Raw genomic sequence first — 14,596 nt, forward strand, 5'->3', positions numbered from 1 at the left:
CCTTCCCAGCCCCAAACATCACTATGTTTTATAAACATTTTAGTTCAACTTTTTTTTAAAAAAAGGTTTGAAACCAATTTTAGCCAAACAACAGTAAGAGCAACAAGAAAAAGCAAGGATGAACCATGTTTAACTTTTTACCACAAAAACATTCTCTACTTTATTATTTTCACCAAAATTCACATTGTGATGGTTGTATTTTTTTATTTGGCCAATCTTACAGCTTCAGATTCAACTGATGTAGGATGACTTGCTGGAGGAATGGCATTAGAAACTGCACAAGCTTTGATAATGGTGCCAGGCTTGTGTGTTTCTAGGTTCAGGGCTCCTTTCTAATCGTTCTCAGAATCTTCACAAATAGAAGCAAAGAAAGAAGGAGCAAGTTCATTAATCTTTGCCAAAAACTTGAAGACTTCCATCTCGTTAGTTTCAGCATAGGCTTGAGGACCCCACAGGAACTCATAGCGTGGAGGATCACTGTTGGGCACCTGCCGGGACTCTAGGTACTTCAGCCTCACCAAATCTTGCATGATGAGTTTCTTGGGCTCTCCAAAGGCATAGTGCTTCTTCCCAGGGTATACTTGCATCAACTTTAGGAATTTCCAGATGTCTTCCTCATTGACACAGTTACCCTTCAATAATATCATACCTAGGAGATTCATCACAAATCCAGCCTTGGGGTAGCCTTTGCCAGGACGTACTCTCCCATTGTTGGGGAGTTTCAATTTGGTCACAAGATTATATGTGTCAGGGCTCACTTCTCTCACTTCAACTGCGAAGACAGCAGAGAGGTGCTCACAGGCTTTCCTGAAGATCTCCTCAAAATCCATTTTACAGTCTGAGTCGATGATATTCAACATTTCTTCCTTGGTAGTGAGCTTCTTCAGATTAAACTTTGAGAGTATGAACTTCTCCAGGAACCCAACCTCTCTGGATACAAGATGTAGGTGTGAAAACTCTGTATAGCAAGATTTCTCAGAAGGGGTTTCTTGAACTTCTTCTTGGATTTTACTGCCAGATGCACCTATGGCAATAGCAGCAGTAGACAATGCTGCAGAAACAGCCTCATCTGATGACAGTGCAGATGGTACTTGAGAAACACCCTCATCAGTAGGAGCCAAATGAGGTGCTGCAGAGACCCATTCATCATTAGAGGCAGAAGATGTTGTAGCAGAAATACCTTCATCAGTATGGCCAGTAGATAGGGATGTTGAAACAGCACCAGGAGTAGCTCCAGCTGACGGGGTTTCCCTAACTCCCTGAGGAGTGCTACATGACTCAGCTATGGGCATCATGGAGGATGTAGCGCATTCTTCAGCTATCATTAATATTTCTTCAGCACACCTACAAATCCGGGTATGACAACGAGCCTGGCGGCGCTTCTCTCGTGCAATGAGCTTACTTTGCTGACCTCGAGGCATGATGACTTTTGTAGGGAAAAGAGGAAAATGTGTATGCCAGAAAGATTCTGAATCAGCAACCTGGAGGAGGGAGAATTAAATTGTATGAGTACCTTCAGTAGGGAGAAAGCTGATTAGTTTTAACCAAGGCCCATCTGCAGTTTTCAATGAGATCAGTGTTTACTAGCAACTCCAAAGGCATCTATTTTTATCTGCATGTTTCCTATGAAGCAAGACACAATAATTCTTAGGCTATAGTTTTCCATGCATAAGTAGGCTGGATACGGTGAGGGGAGGGACTAGTTTTAAAGGCCCTCTGATTTGAAATTTGGGATCTCCCCATCTGAAGTTGAAAATCGCCACAGCAACTGTGGAAAAAGTATAATGTTCTCCCTTCTGATGTTCTGACCCAGCAAATAATAATCTAAGATGTCCTTGAAACTCTTGAGGGAGAATTGAAGGAGTTTTTCAGTCTGTCATTCCTTTCACAGTTATAATGTGAAACCCTCTCTGTCATTCACTTATTGAACATGCAAGACTCCATCTGGAAGTCACTTCAACTTCAGGTAGTATTTGATACATTTTCTTCAATTTTACTGACTGGTCATTGCACTCTCACCAGAATTCAAGTTTTAGAATTGCTATCCCTCAAGCTGACAGTACTGGCCTTGGCTTTCTAGGACTGACTGTATGAGTTGGTTTCTAATTCTTTTTCTGCACCATGTTGCATGGTACAGATCTTGACCTCTGAACTATCACTACACTAGAATAGAATATCTTGCTGGGATCTCCTGAGAATATATCAGAAAATGATGGCCACCTAATGAGCCACTGATGTCATGAGGCTGAGAATATGGGAGGTACTAGATGCTAACCTCCTGATATAGTCCTCACATGATGGTCCTCACCTTAGTGCTAAGAAATACCTAGAAATTCTTCTATTTTGACCTTTAGTCCATCAGTGTTAGATTATATTCCTCACCACTGTTAACAACACCTTATGTCATGGGAGGAAAATGAGTACAAATCATAATATGTTTGAATAGACATGCAACCAACAGTGTGGTGGTTCACTCAATCTCCCATGGGGTCTTCAGCTACACTTCAGGATATTCTTGAGAAGTTTCAATATATTGACACAAGGATGTGACACTCTACCCCAAACCCTGGGTCCCTGAAATCTTCTTGTTAAAATTATCTTGGTAGACTTGTCTGGGGATGGCAGGGCCTGGCTGAGAGCATGCAACCTCACTGTTATGGAATCAGTAGTTTTCTCAGAAATCAGGCAAAGCCAGAACATTCTGGAATCCATGTGAACATAACACTCTTTTATTTATTTTGGTGATTTTTAAGTTTAGGGTTTCTTTTCCAGGGATAGAATTGATCCTGGGGCTTGAACTTGGTGTCTGGATGCTGTCCTTGAGCCATTTTATTTATTTTGGTGTTTTTAAGTTTAGAGTTTTTTTGTGGAGGGTGGGGAGAATTGATCCTGGTCTTGAACTTGGTGTCTGGATGCTATCCTTGAGTCATTTTGCTCAAGGCTAGCATTCTACTACCTGAGCCACAGCCCCACTTCTAGACTCATGGACTTTCCTGCCAAGCAACTGGCTTTCAACTGCAATTCTCAGAATAGCCTCCTTCAGTTTCCTGAATAACTAGGATTACATTCATGAACCACCTGCACTTGACTTTTTTTTAAGTACTGGCTATGGATATTAAGACCATGTGCTTGATAACCAGTCCTCTTCCTCTGGTTATACTCCCTCTTCTGACTTGAACCCATCCATACACTTCCTCTTCCCCCAGTCACTTAACTAAACCTTTTTGATCTCTTTACTATCATGGAGGAAACATAGTTTTACACCTGCCGACCCTCCTCTAGCTCTCACCCATGAGTGCCCCACCTTCTCTTCTGGTATTCTTTTCTTCTCACCTCCCTTTCTCCCACCCCTTCTTGCCCCTCCCCCAACATTACACTTCAAAAGAAGCCTTTGTTCCCCATACCTTCACTTTGGAAAAAAGTTAACACTGATGGACCACCATGGCGAGGAATACTGAGAGCCACAAAAAGGATCTTCTGGTAAAATCTCCCACCGAAAGGTTCTTAACCAACCAACAGTTAAAATGTTACTTTAGATGTTTCCTAACTGTGCAGAAATGGAGCCGCATTCGTTTATTTTTTTTTTTTTACCCTCATGAGCCTGAGACCCTAAGGCAAAAATGGGTGAGCGTTAAAATGGCTTCTGTCTGTATCTTGTAGTTTCTTTTGTTGACTGGGAACAAGTATATTGTCTTATAGAGAAAGAAGGGGGTACTCTTTCGAGATACGGTTTATGTCATTGTCTTCCAACCTCCTTACCGCTCCTTCTTCAAGAAACTAGAACTTCTCCCAGGCTTAGCGACACCCAGCAGCCAGACTGTGAGCCGCTCCGTTTCCTGAAATTCTCCAACCGGAAGTGGCAGCTCTTCCGGAAGTTACATTCTTTGTTTCAGAACATTCTAATTTGAGTGGTCCTTGCTTTAGGCGCCTCTCTCAGCCATTCTCCCCACCCCCACCCCACTATGAGGTCACTGTATTACTGAGCTCCTTCTCCGGAAACAATCTTGACTGTTCCGACACAGCACACGCTAAAGAGCACTTGCTTAGCAAACACAAGGCCCCCAAGTTTCATTCCAATATTTCGAAAGAAAAAAAGTCATTCATAAAGTTATCCCACTAGTAGCCATTTGTAGGGTATGTGACTAGACCTGTGAGCGATTCATATGCCAATCATTTATAGATGTGGTAATCATCCAGGTCCTCAAGAAAGCATCGGTATATGGTATATTTCCCTCACGCCCCCCCCCCCCCCCGACGCCCTCTGCCAGTACTGGGGCTTAAATTCATTTGATTTCAGGGACTTACGTTCTCCATGGTTTTTAGGGAGAGCCCTACACTCTACCACTTAGACATACCTCTACTAATGGCTTTTTGCTGGATCACTGAATAGAAGCATGATCATCAGAGCTTAGCTGGCTGTGTAGCTAGGATTATAGGAATGAGCTAGCAGAGCCTGGCTTGCTCCCGTCTCTTTAAAGACTCTTCCAAATGCAACATTGCTACATATTTTTTTTTTCTTTTCTGGTAATGCTTGGAATTTAACTCAGAAACTTACTCTTGCTTGCCTGACCCTCTGTCACTTATCCATTAGCCTCATCAGACTCCTCTCACTCCAAAGCTCTTCAGGAGGAGACACATGCCCCCACCAAATAACACTTCCTTAGGGGAGCTTACTTCAAGGGGAAGGAACTTCTGTAATTTCCTATGGGTTATATGGCTGTGTCAGTCACAGGACATCCTAAGATTTTATTGGTCCTGGCACTTCAGGCTCATCCCCTTACAGTAATATCCACAGATCACTATGTTCCTCCTCCTGAAGCCATTTCCACAGATACCATGTAGCTCAAATTAAAGAGCACTTGCCTGAGAAGTTCCTGGTCCCCAATTGAAAAACCTTAATACTATTAAAGAAAAACAAAAGAAATCCGTCTGACAGTTATCCCACTATGTCTAAAAGGAGGTTATTGAATGTGTAACGGGTCCAGGCTCTAGAGTTAAGCTTCAGGACCAGCATACACACACACAAAAAGTTTGCATAGGGAAGCTTAGACAAGGGGAGAGAGCAACTATGGTACCAGTTTTTATCTGGGTTATATAGCTGAGTCAGTCTCTGAATATTCTAGATTTGCTTGATCCTGCATCCTTATTCTCTCCCTTCACCACTCCTCCATATTGTAAGGTCCTTGCATTGCTGAACTTCTCCTCCAGGAGCCATCTTGGAAACTTTGACACAGCCTGAGGTAAATATCAATTGCCTAACAAATGAAAAGTGCAGAGCGTAATTCCAATACCTTCATAGAAAAAAAAACACAAATCAGCCTGGCAGTTATCTCAATATGTCTAAGAGCAGTTTATGAGAGTTTATGTTTGGTTCCATTTGTTTTTGTGTATACTGGGTACTTATTGAAGATCTCCTCCTGGTTTCTGCCTCTTTAAATGAAAATTACCTACCAAATTCCACATTGTAACACTTTTTTCTTCTTTCCTGGTACTTTCTGGGTTTGAACTCAAGTACTTATTTCTGCTTGGCTAACTGTAACTTGCCTGGTTTTTGAAGTAAGCCTCTCACATTTCTAAATCTCCCAGTAGATAGCTAGTGCTACCATTAAAGTTCCTAGGGGAGTCTTATTGTAGGAGGAAGGAACCTGACTTATGCATTTCCCTGATTTATGTAGTTGTGTCAGTCTCTGGAGATTCTAGATACATTGGTTCTGGAAGTTTAGGCTCATTCCTTTTGCATTCCCCCTTATAGTAAGGTCCTCATATCACTGACTTCCTGGTCTAGAGCCATTTTGGCACACAGCATGTACCTCAAGCCAAGAAGCACTTAAATGAGAAGTCCATGATCCCCAGTCATTTCTGCAATACTTTGAAAGAAAATAAAAAGATTTCTTGCTATTGTTTCTAACATATTTGTAAGGTACCATGTGATTTTTTGTTGCTTTTTATGTTTCTACCCCACGGTATAACCCCTGTTTCCACTGTATTTGATATTGGTATAATTTGGGGAAGGGAAGGGAAAAAAAATGTTTAAATAGGGATACAGGTTGACCCATTGTATCAATGAGATGTACAAGACACTATGTTGAAAAACGAACTTTACAATTTAGGAAGGGGGGTGGAGGAGAAGGTGGGGGAAAGTGTAGTTGTAGAGATGGGAGGGAAGGGATGGTAGGGGAAAAACAAAGGAGGAGGCAACAATACTTGATAAGAAATGTACTCATTACCTTTCTCATGTAACTGTAACCCCTCTGTACAGTATTTTCACAATAACAAACTTATTAAAAATGAATAAACCAGAAATCATCCATACAATTATCTGACACTACCTTTTATAGATAGGTCTTGAATTTGTGAGCTAATTCAGGGATTAGTGTGGCAAGCACTTATAGCTCAAGTTAAAGAACACTGTCCAACCAACAGAAGATTCCAATTTGAATCCCCTATAACTTATAAAAAATGAAATGAAAACAGAAGCAAACTTGTAGCTATGTCACAATATTTAAGAGCAGATTATGGGAATGTGTGATTAATGCTGTTATCCTTACAGGACCTGGAAATTTAACACAGTCCTTGTCATGGTACCTGTCTTGTTAATAAAAAACCTGATAAATAAGTGGGCTAAACACTTAAAGAGAAAGTTCTCTGAAGAGGAAATAAGAATGGCCAATAGACATAAGAACAGACCTTAGGACCAATGGAATAGAATTGAAAACCCAGAAATGAACCTACAGACCTATAGCCATCTAATCTTCGATAAGGGAGCTAAAACAATAGAATGGAAGACAGACAGCCTCTTCAGTAAATGGTGCTGGCAAAACTGGTTAACTACATGTAGAAAACTAAAACTAGATCCTTATATATCACCCTGCACCAGAATCAACTCCAAATGGATCAAAGACCTTGAACTCAAAGCAGACACTCTGAAAACATTACAGGATGGAATAGGAGAAACCCTAGGTCTCCTTGGCTCAGGCCGAAATTTTCTGAATAGAGACCCGGAAACACAACAAATCAAAGAAAGGTTGGACAAATGGGATTGCATAAGGTTGCAGAGCTTCTGCAGGGCAAATGACATAGCTAGCAAGATCAATAGAAAGCCCACGGATTGGGAGAAGATCTTTACTAGCCATACAACGGACAAGGGTCTCATATCTAAAATATACTTGGAACTCAAAAAATTAAACCACCCAACAACAAATCCTCAAAGAAACAACTGCCCAATAAGTAAGTGGGCGAAAGACTTAAAGAGAAGCTTCTCTGAAGAAGAAAGAAGGATGGCCAATAGACACATGAAGAAATGTTCAACATCCCTAGCCATAAAAGAAATGCAAATCAAAACAACATTGAGATACCACCTCACTCCAGTTAGAACAGCAAAAATCAAGAACTCTAACAACAACAGATGCTGGAGGGGATGTGGACAGAAAGGAACCTTACTTCATTGTTGGTGGGAATGTAAACTTGTTCAACCACTTTGGAAAGCAGTATAGAGGTTCCTCAAAAGACTTCACATAGAACTCCCCTATGACCCAGCAATCCCACTTTTGGGCATTTACCCTAATGTTTACAAAAAAGACCACACTAAAGCTACCAGCACAACTATGTTTATTGCAGCATTATTTACCATAGCTAAGATATGGAACCAACCCAGATGCCCCTCAGTAGATGAATGGATCAAGAAAATGTGGTATATATACACAATGGAATTCTATGCCTCCATCAGAAAGAATGACATTTCCCCATTTGTTAGGAAATGGAAAGGCTTGGAAAAAATTATATTAAGTGAAGTAAGCCAGGCCCAAAGAAACATAGGTCCCATGGTTTCCCTTATTTGCAATATCTAGTATAGGTATGAGTCAAGCGGAAAAAGTCAGATAATGTGATGTTAGGAAAATGAACCCTCAAATATGTATTTTAATGTTTTCGTTCCTTTCATGCATGTGTTTCTAACGCATTTATAAGATTATTTCTTTGTTGCTTTGTATGTCCCTCCCCCACAGTGTAACCTCCGCTTTCACTATATTTGATGTCAGTATAACATGTGGAGGAGATGGGGACAAACAAGTCGTTTAAGGATTCAGGTGGACCTGTTGCAACAATGAGAAGTACAAAATGTCATGTCAAAACCAGCTTTACAATGTCGGTGTGGGGGGGTGGAGGGGGGGTATGATTGGGTGGGGGGGAGGGGGGAGGCTGGGAAGGGAGGTGAAGGGTAAACAAAGGAGGAGGCTGCAATGCTTGGTAAGAAATGTATGCATTATCCTGCCCATGTAATTGTAACCCCTCTGTACAGTATGTTCTCAAATAAAATAAAATTAAATTAAAAAAAAAAAGAATGGCCAATAGACACATGAAGAAATACTTGACCTCAATAGTTATAAAAGAAATGCAAATCAAAACAACATTGAGATTTCACCTCACTCCAGTTAGAATGGCTATAATCAAGAACTCTAATAACAGATGCTGGAGGGGATGTGGCCAGAAGGGAACCCTACTGTATTGTTGGTGGGAGTGTATACTTGTTCAACCATTTTGGAAAGTAGTATGGAGGTTCCTCAAAAGACTCTACATAGAGCTCCCCTATAACCCAGCAATCCCACTTTTGGGCATTTACCCAAATGATCACAGAGAAGACTATACTAACTTTGTTCGTTGTAGCATTATTCACCATAGCTAAGATATAGAACCAACCCAGATGCCCCTCAGTAGATGAATGGATCAAGAAAATGTGATCAAGAAAATAGAATTCTATACCTCCATCAGAAAGAATGGCATCTCCCCATTTGTTAGGAAATGAAAAGACTTGGAAAAAATAATATTAAGTGAAGTAAGCCAGGCCCAAAGAAACATAGGTCCCATGGTTTCCCTTATTTTCAATAACTAGTATATGTCTGGGACAAGCAGAAAAGATCAGATAAGATGATGTTAAGCAAATGAAGCCCAAGATAGGGACACAAGTGGTTTTTTTCTATCTTGCTATTGTTTCTAATGTATTTATAAGGTACCATATGATTTTTTGTTGTTGTTTTGTATGTTCCTCCCCCATTGTATAACCCCTGTTTTCACTGTAGTTGATGTTGGTATAATTTGGAGAGGGGAAGGGAAAAAACAAATTGTTTAAATAGGGATACAGGTGGACCCATTGCAATAGTGAGATATACAAGACCAAGATGCTATGTTGAAAAATGAACTTTACAATTTAGGCAGGGGGTAGCAGTGTAGTTGAGGAGGTAGGAGGGAAGGGATGATAGGGGAAAAACAAAGAAGGAGGTAACACTGCTTCATAGGAAATGTACTCATTACCTTGCTCATGTAACTGTAACCCCTCTGTACAGTATTTTCACAATAAGAAACATTTAAAACATAAATACCACAGGACTTCCTATTGGGAGCTAGGAGTCACTAAGGAGCTTGGCAAGGCAGCTAGTTAAGTAAAGGCAATCAAGGGAGCAAGATCAAGTCCCTGAGTTCAAACCTAGGAATTACAAAAGAAGGGAAAAGAAAGGTTGCTACAATGTAGCATTTGACATTCTGGATGTCATTGGTCCTAGCACTTTAGGTTTATCCACTGTCACTCCCCATTGGATTGAAGTCCACACCCCCGCTCCAAGCTCATAAGCGAAAAGCTATTTTGGTACACAGCATGTAGCTCAAGCCAAAAAGCATGGTCCCCAGAAATATCTCCAATGCTTTCAATGAGTCTGAAAAGAACAAACAAGAAATCAGCCTGGCAGTTATCCCAGTTCATGGGAATCTGTAACTGGTCCTCTTTGTGGTTGCATGTACTGCGTATTTATTCATCATGTCTCCTGGCTCTTTAATGAAAGATTTCCTAAGGTATGCCTCATCTGTGTAAACTTATAATTTTTGTTTTTAATTCTTGGGTTGTAATTCAGGGACTTGCTCTTGTTCAACTGACTCTTCCATATGCTGTTGCCACTCTAAGGTCCTCATTCTTCTGAAGCCACTGGCAGGAAGGGAACACTACTAGCAAAAATAATTGAGTAGTGGGAGACTTTCTATATGGGAAATCACTATAGAGCCTGTATTTTGCCTTTCAAATATTATGGCTGTCAATCTGAGGACATTCTAAATGTGATTGGTCCTGTCACTTTAGGCTCCTTCCCCTGACAGTACCCTTTACAGGTAGGCATTATAATTTGTGAGCCACTTTTATGGGTCTTAGTCTTTGGAAAACCACTATGATGTCCTTTTTGTTTGTTTGTCTCTCTGGGTATTTTTGCTGTCAATCTGAAAACATTCTAAATTTGATTGGTCCTAAAAAGGTTCCTCCCCAACAGTACCCTTTACAGTTAGAACCTAGAAAAACAGCATCCCCAAAGAGATACTGTAGCAACTTCGGGTTTTTTTTTTTACCCCTTTGGTTTTCATAGTTCCTAGGTTTGAACTCAGGGACTTGGTTTGCTCCCTTGACAATCTATCCTTTAGCTGGCTGTCTTAAACAACTCCCAGTATTCCCTAGTCCCCAGCAGGAACGGAGTACCACCACTAAAGAAAAGTTCCTTAGCAGAGTTTCAGGGACCCAATTAGGCTTTGGTACTCTGCTGAGTTATATGATTGTGTCAATTTCAGGATATACTAGATTGCATTGATCTTGGTACTCTAAATCATCCCATGGCCACTTGACATTACACTAAAGTACTCCCATCCCTAAATTCCTCCACCAGAGCCATTTTGAGAGATAGCATGGCTGGGCACTGATGGCTCATGCCTGTAATCCTTAGCTACTCAGGAGGCTGAGATCTGAGGATCACAGTTCAAAGCCAGCCTGGGCAGGAAAGCCCAAGACTCTTATCTCCAATTGACCACCAGAAAACTTGAAGTGGTGCTGTGGCTCAAGTGGTATAGCACTTGCCTTGAGTTGAAGAGCTATGGACAGCGCCCAGGCCCCACAACCAATTGAAAAAAAGAGAGAGCATGTAGCTCAAGCTAGAAAACAATTGTTTAAAATAAACTTGATCTTCAGTTCTATCCCCAATGCTGTTTTAGACAGAGAAAAATAAAACAGAAATCAATCTGATCAGTTAACCTACTATGTGGATTTTATTTCATTTGCTGGTCCATATCTTGAATTTAGGACCTCATGCTGAGTCTCTGATCTTTTGTAGTCAAAGTAAGCCATAGTTACACTTCATTCTTTTTTTGTAGTCAACTGTAGCTGGGCTGGATTCAAATTGATCCTCAAATCTTAGCATTCTTAGTAGCTAGGGTTTCAGCTGTGAGCCATCAGCCTCTGTTGGTCCCACTATGTTTAAGAGCAGTTCATGGGAATCTCTAACTGGTAGTTTCTTGTACTGTTTATCATGGCTCCCATCTCTTTACTTAAAAGACTTTCTACCAAAAGCCATATCCTTGCAAAAGTTATTTTTTTCTTTTCTGACTCTGTTGCTTAGCCTGGGTACCTTACCATTCAGAGGTCACCAGCAGAAAGTGATTGCCACCACCTATGGAATGTTCCCAGGACAAGGTTTAGTCTTATTGGCTCAGCAACAGTGTCTCCTCTTCTATTTTAGGAAGTATGACTGTGTGACTCTGAGAGCAATTTAGATCTGATTGGTCCTGGTACTTAAGTCTTTTGATTCCTGAGCTGCATCTCAAGAAGCCACTTGGCAACCCTGGTATATAGCTCAAGCTAAGGAGTACTTGTCTAACAAATGCAAGCTCCCCAGCTTAATCCAATACCTCAAAACAAAAAAGAAAGAAAGACATAAATCAGCCTTACACTTCCCTTCCACTGAGTCAAAGAGCATGTTGCAGATGAATAATTGTAACTGGAACCATTTGTAGTTCATACTCCAAACATTTGTTGTGTAGTGTTCATCTTCTGAGACCTCACTATAGCTTAGTTGTGGTGGGTTTTATCTATCTGATTGTTTATTTTCCAGCTTTTCCCAGTACTGGAGCTTGAATATAGGGCTTCATGAACTTACTGGGCATTCGGGGGCGGGGGGGGGGGGGGGACTCTGGCATTTAAAAATCACCTCTACTCCTGAAATTGATTTTCTATTTTCTTGCTTTTAGAATAGAATATTCTCTTGGACATTTCTTCCTGTGCAGGCTTCTTACCACTGTGTTTAAGAGCAGATTAAAGGAATCTCTAATTGTTTGTTGTTACTTCTTCCTTATATTGGAAATTTAACCTGGAAATTTAACCTGCCTGTCCTTTTGGTTTTTTGCTGGTCTGGGGGCTTAAGCTCTGGACCTGGGCACTGTCCCTGAGATACTTCTGTTCAAGGCTAGCACTCTACAACTGCCACCTCTGTTTTTCTCTGAGTGCTTTATTGGAGATAAGAATTTCAACATAGTGTTTTGTACATCTTATTGTTACAGTAAGCCAACCTGTATTCCTATTTAAGCATTTTGGTTTTTCCCTTCCCCTCCTCAAATTAGAAAAGTATATATACAAGATGCAGGGCAGCGGAATCAAATACAGTGAAAATGAGTTATACTGTGGGGAAGGAACATACAAAAGAAACAAAAAATCACATAGTACATTGTAAGTACATTAAGAAGAACAGTGACAAAGATAAAACCTCTTGTGTCCCTATGTTGAGGTTTATTTCACTTAACATCATCTTATATGGTCAAATGTACATAGCTTTTGACCTTTTCTGCTTGTCCTAGACATATACTAGTTATTGCAAATGAGGGAATCCATTTGGCAGGGGAGGGAGGGTGGGAGGAGTAGTTGGGGAGGTGGGAAAGGAAGGAATGGTAAGGGAAATACTAAGGAGGAAGCAACAATGCTTGATAGGAAATGTACTCATTACCTTACTCATGTAACTGTAACCCCTCTGTACAGTAATTTTACAATAAAAAATGTATACGAAAAGAATTTCATGGACTTTCCTAGCTATTCATGGACTTTCCTAGCTATTCATGGACTTTCCTAGCTATTCAGGAGGCTGAGATCTGAGGGTTAGAGTTCAAAGCCAGGCAGAAAAGAATTTCCTCCTGAATAGCTAGGATTACAGGCGTGATGAGCCACAGACACACGATAAATGCCAGTCTTTTAAGAAAAACAATATAACAAAAGCCATTTTGTAGCAACCTTTGTTTTTCATAGGTCTTAGGTTTGACCTCAAGGACTTGATCGTGCTCCCTTGGCAATCTCCCTCTCATCTGGCTGCTTTGTGAAGCTCCTAAGTGTCCCCAAGTCCTAGCAGGAAGGGAGTGCCTCCACTAAAGAAAAGTTCCTTAGAGGTCTGAAGGATGCAACTAGACTTTGGTATTTCCCTGAGTTATATGGCTATATCAGTCTCAGAATATACCTGCAACTCTCAACCATCCCATGGTCACTTGTCTTTACAGTAAGGTGCTTACATCTCTTGAGTTCCTCCTCCAGAATCCAGTTTGAAATATAACACGTAGCTCATGCTGAAAAAAAGATGTACTCCAACAATCATGGTCCCCAGTTAAAACCCCAACACTATTTAAGACAAAGAAAAGTAAAACAGAATCAGTCTGAGCAGTTAACCCAGATAGTTGTTATATTTCATTATATTTCTTTTTGTTGTTGTTGTTGGTTGTGGGGCTTGAATTTAGGGCCCAGGCACTGTCCTTGAGCCTCTTTTTGCTCAAGGCTAGCACTCTATCACTTGAGCCACGGCTCCACTTTCCGTTTTTGAGTGGTTAATTAGAGATAAGAGTCTCAAGGGGACTTTTCTGCCTGGGCTGGCTTTGAACCATAATCCTCAGATCACAGCCATCTGAATAGGTAGGATTACAGACATGACCCAACAGCACCCAGCTTTATTGTCTTTCTTTCTTCCTTCCTTTCTTTCTTTCTTCCTTTTTCCTTCCTTTCTTTCTTTCCTTCCTTTCTTTCTTTCCTTCCTTTCTTTTTTCCTTCCTTCATTCCTTCCTTCCTTCCTTCTTTCCCTCCCTCCTTTCCTCTCTTTTTATTTCTCTCTTTCTCTCCTTCTCTCCTGTCCTCTCCTTCTCTCTTTCTCTCCTTCTCTCTTTCTCTCTTTCTTTCTCTCTTTCTTTCTCTCTTTCTTTCTTTTCCTTGTCAATTTTACCTAAGAATCTCAGGAACTCCCCTGCCTGGGCTGGATTCAAACTGTGATCCTCAGATCTCAGCCTCCTGACAAGCTATGAGCCACCAATTCCTTTTGGTCCTACTGTGTTTAAGAGTAGTTCATAGGAATCTCTAACTGGTCTTATTTGTGGTTTCTTGTACTGAGTATTTATCATAGCTCCTGTCTCTTTACTGAAAACCTTCCATCAAAAGCCATATCCTCTCAAAAGTTATTTATGTTTTCTTCTCAACTCAAGGAATTGCTCTTGACCTGCTGACTCTGTTGCTTAGTCTGGTGCTTCACCATGATCCTCACTGTCCTGAAGCCACCAGCAGGAAGTGATTGCCACTACCCATGGAAGGTTCCCAGGACAAGGTTTAGTCTCAATGGCACAACAACTGTGGTGCCTTTTTCTTCTATAGGACACATGGCTGTGTGACTCTAAGGGTATTCTAGTTTTGATTGGTCTTGGCACTTATGTCTTTTAATTACTGAGTTGCTTTTCCAGAAGCCATTGACAACCCTGGTGTAGTTCATGCTAAGGACTACCT

The 14,596-nt window shown here is 40.8% G+C and overlaps 1 protein-coding gene across 1 annotated transcript; it reads right to left on the minus strand.

Moving 5' to 3' along the window:
* Positions 1–332: 332 nt before the first annotated feature.
* Positions 333–1,421, minus strand: LOC122099625 (melanoma-associated antigen B5-like). The gene has a single exon (XM_042670182.1). The coding sequence runs from the start codon at positions 1,419–1,421 to the stop codon at positions 333–335; it is 1,089 nt and encodes a 362-aa protein (XP_042526116.1).
* Between the last annotated feature and the right edge of the window lie 13,175 nt (positions 1,422–14,596).

Source organism: Dipodomys spectabilis, unplaced genomic scaffold (assembly GCF_019054845.1).
Source record: "Dipodomys spectabilis isolate Male_0828 unplaced genomic scaffold, ASM1905484v1 ptg000526l, whole genome shotgun sequence".
In the NCBI taxonomy this organism is placed as follows: domain Eukaryota; kingdom Metazoa; phylum Chordata; class Mammalia; order Rodentia; family Heteromyidae; genus Dipodomys; species Dipodomys spectabilis.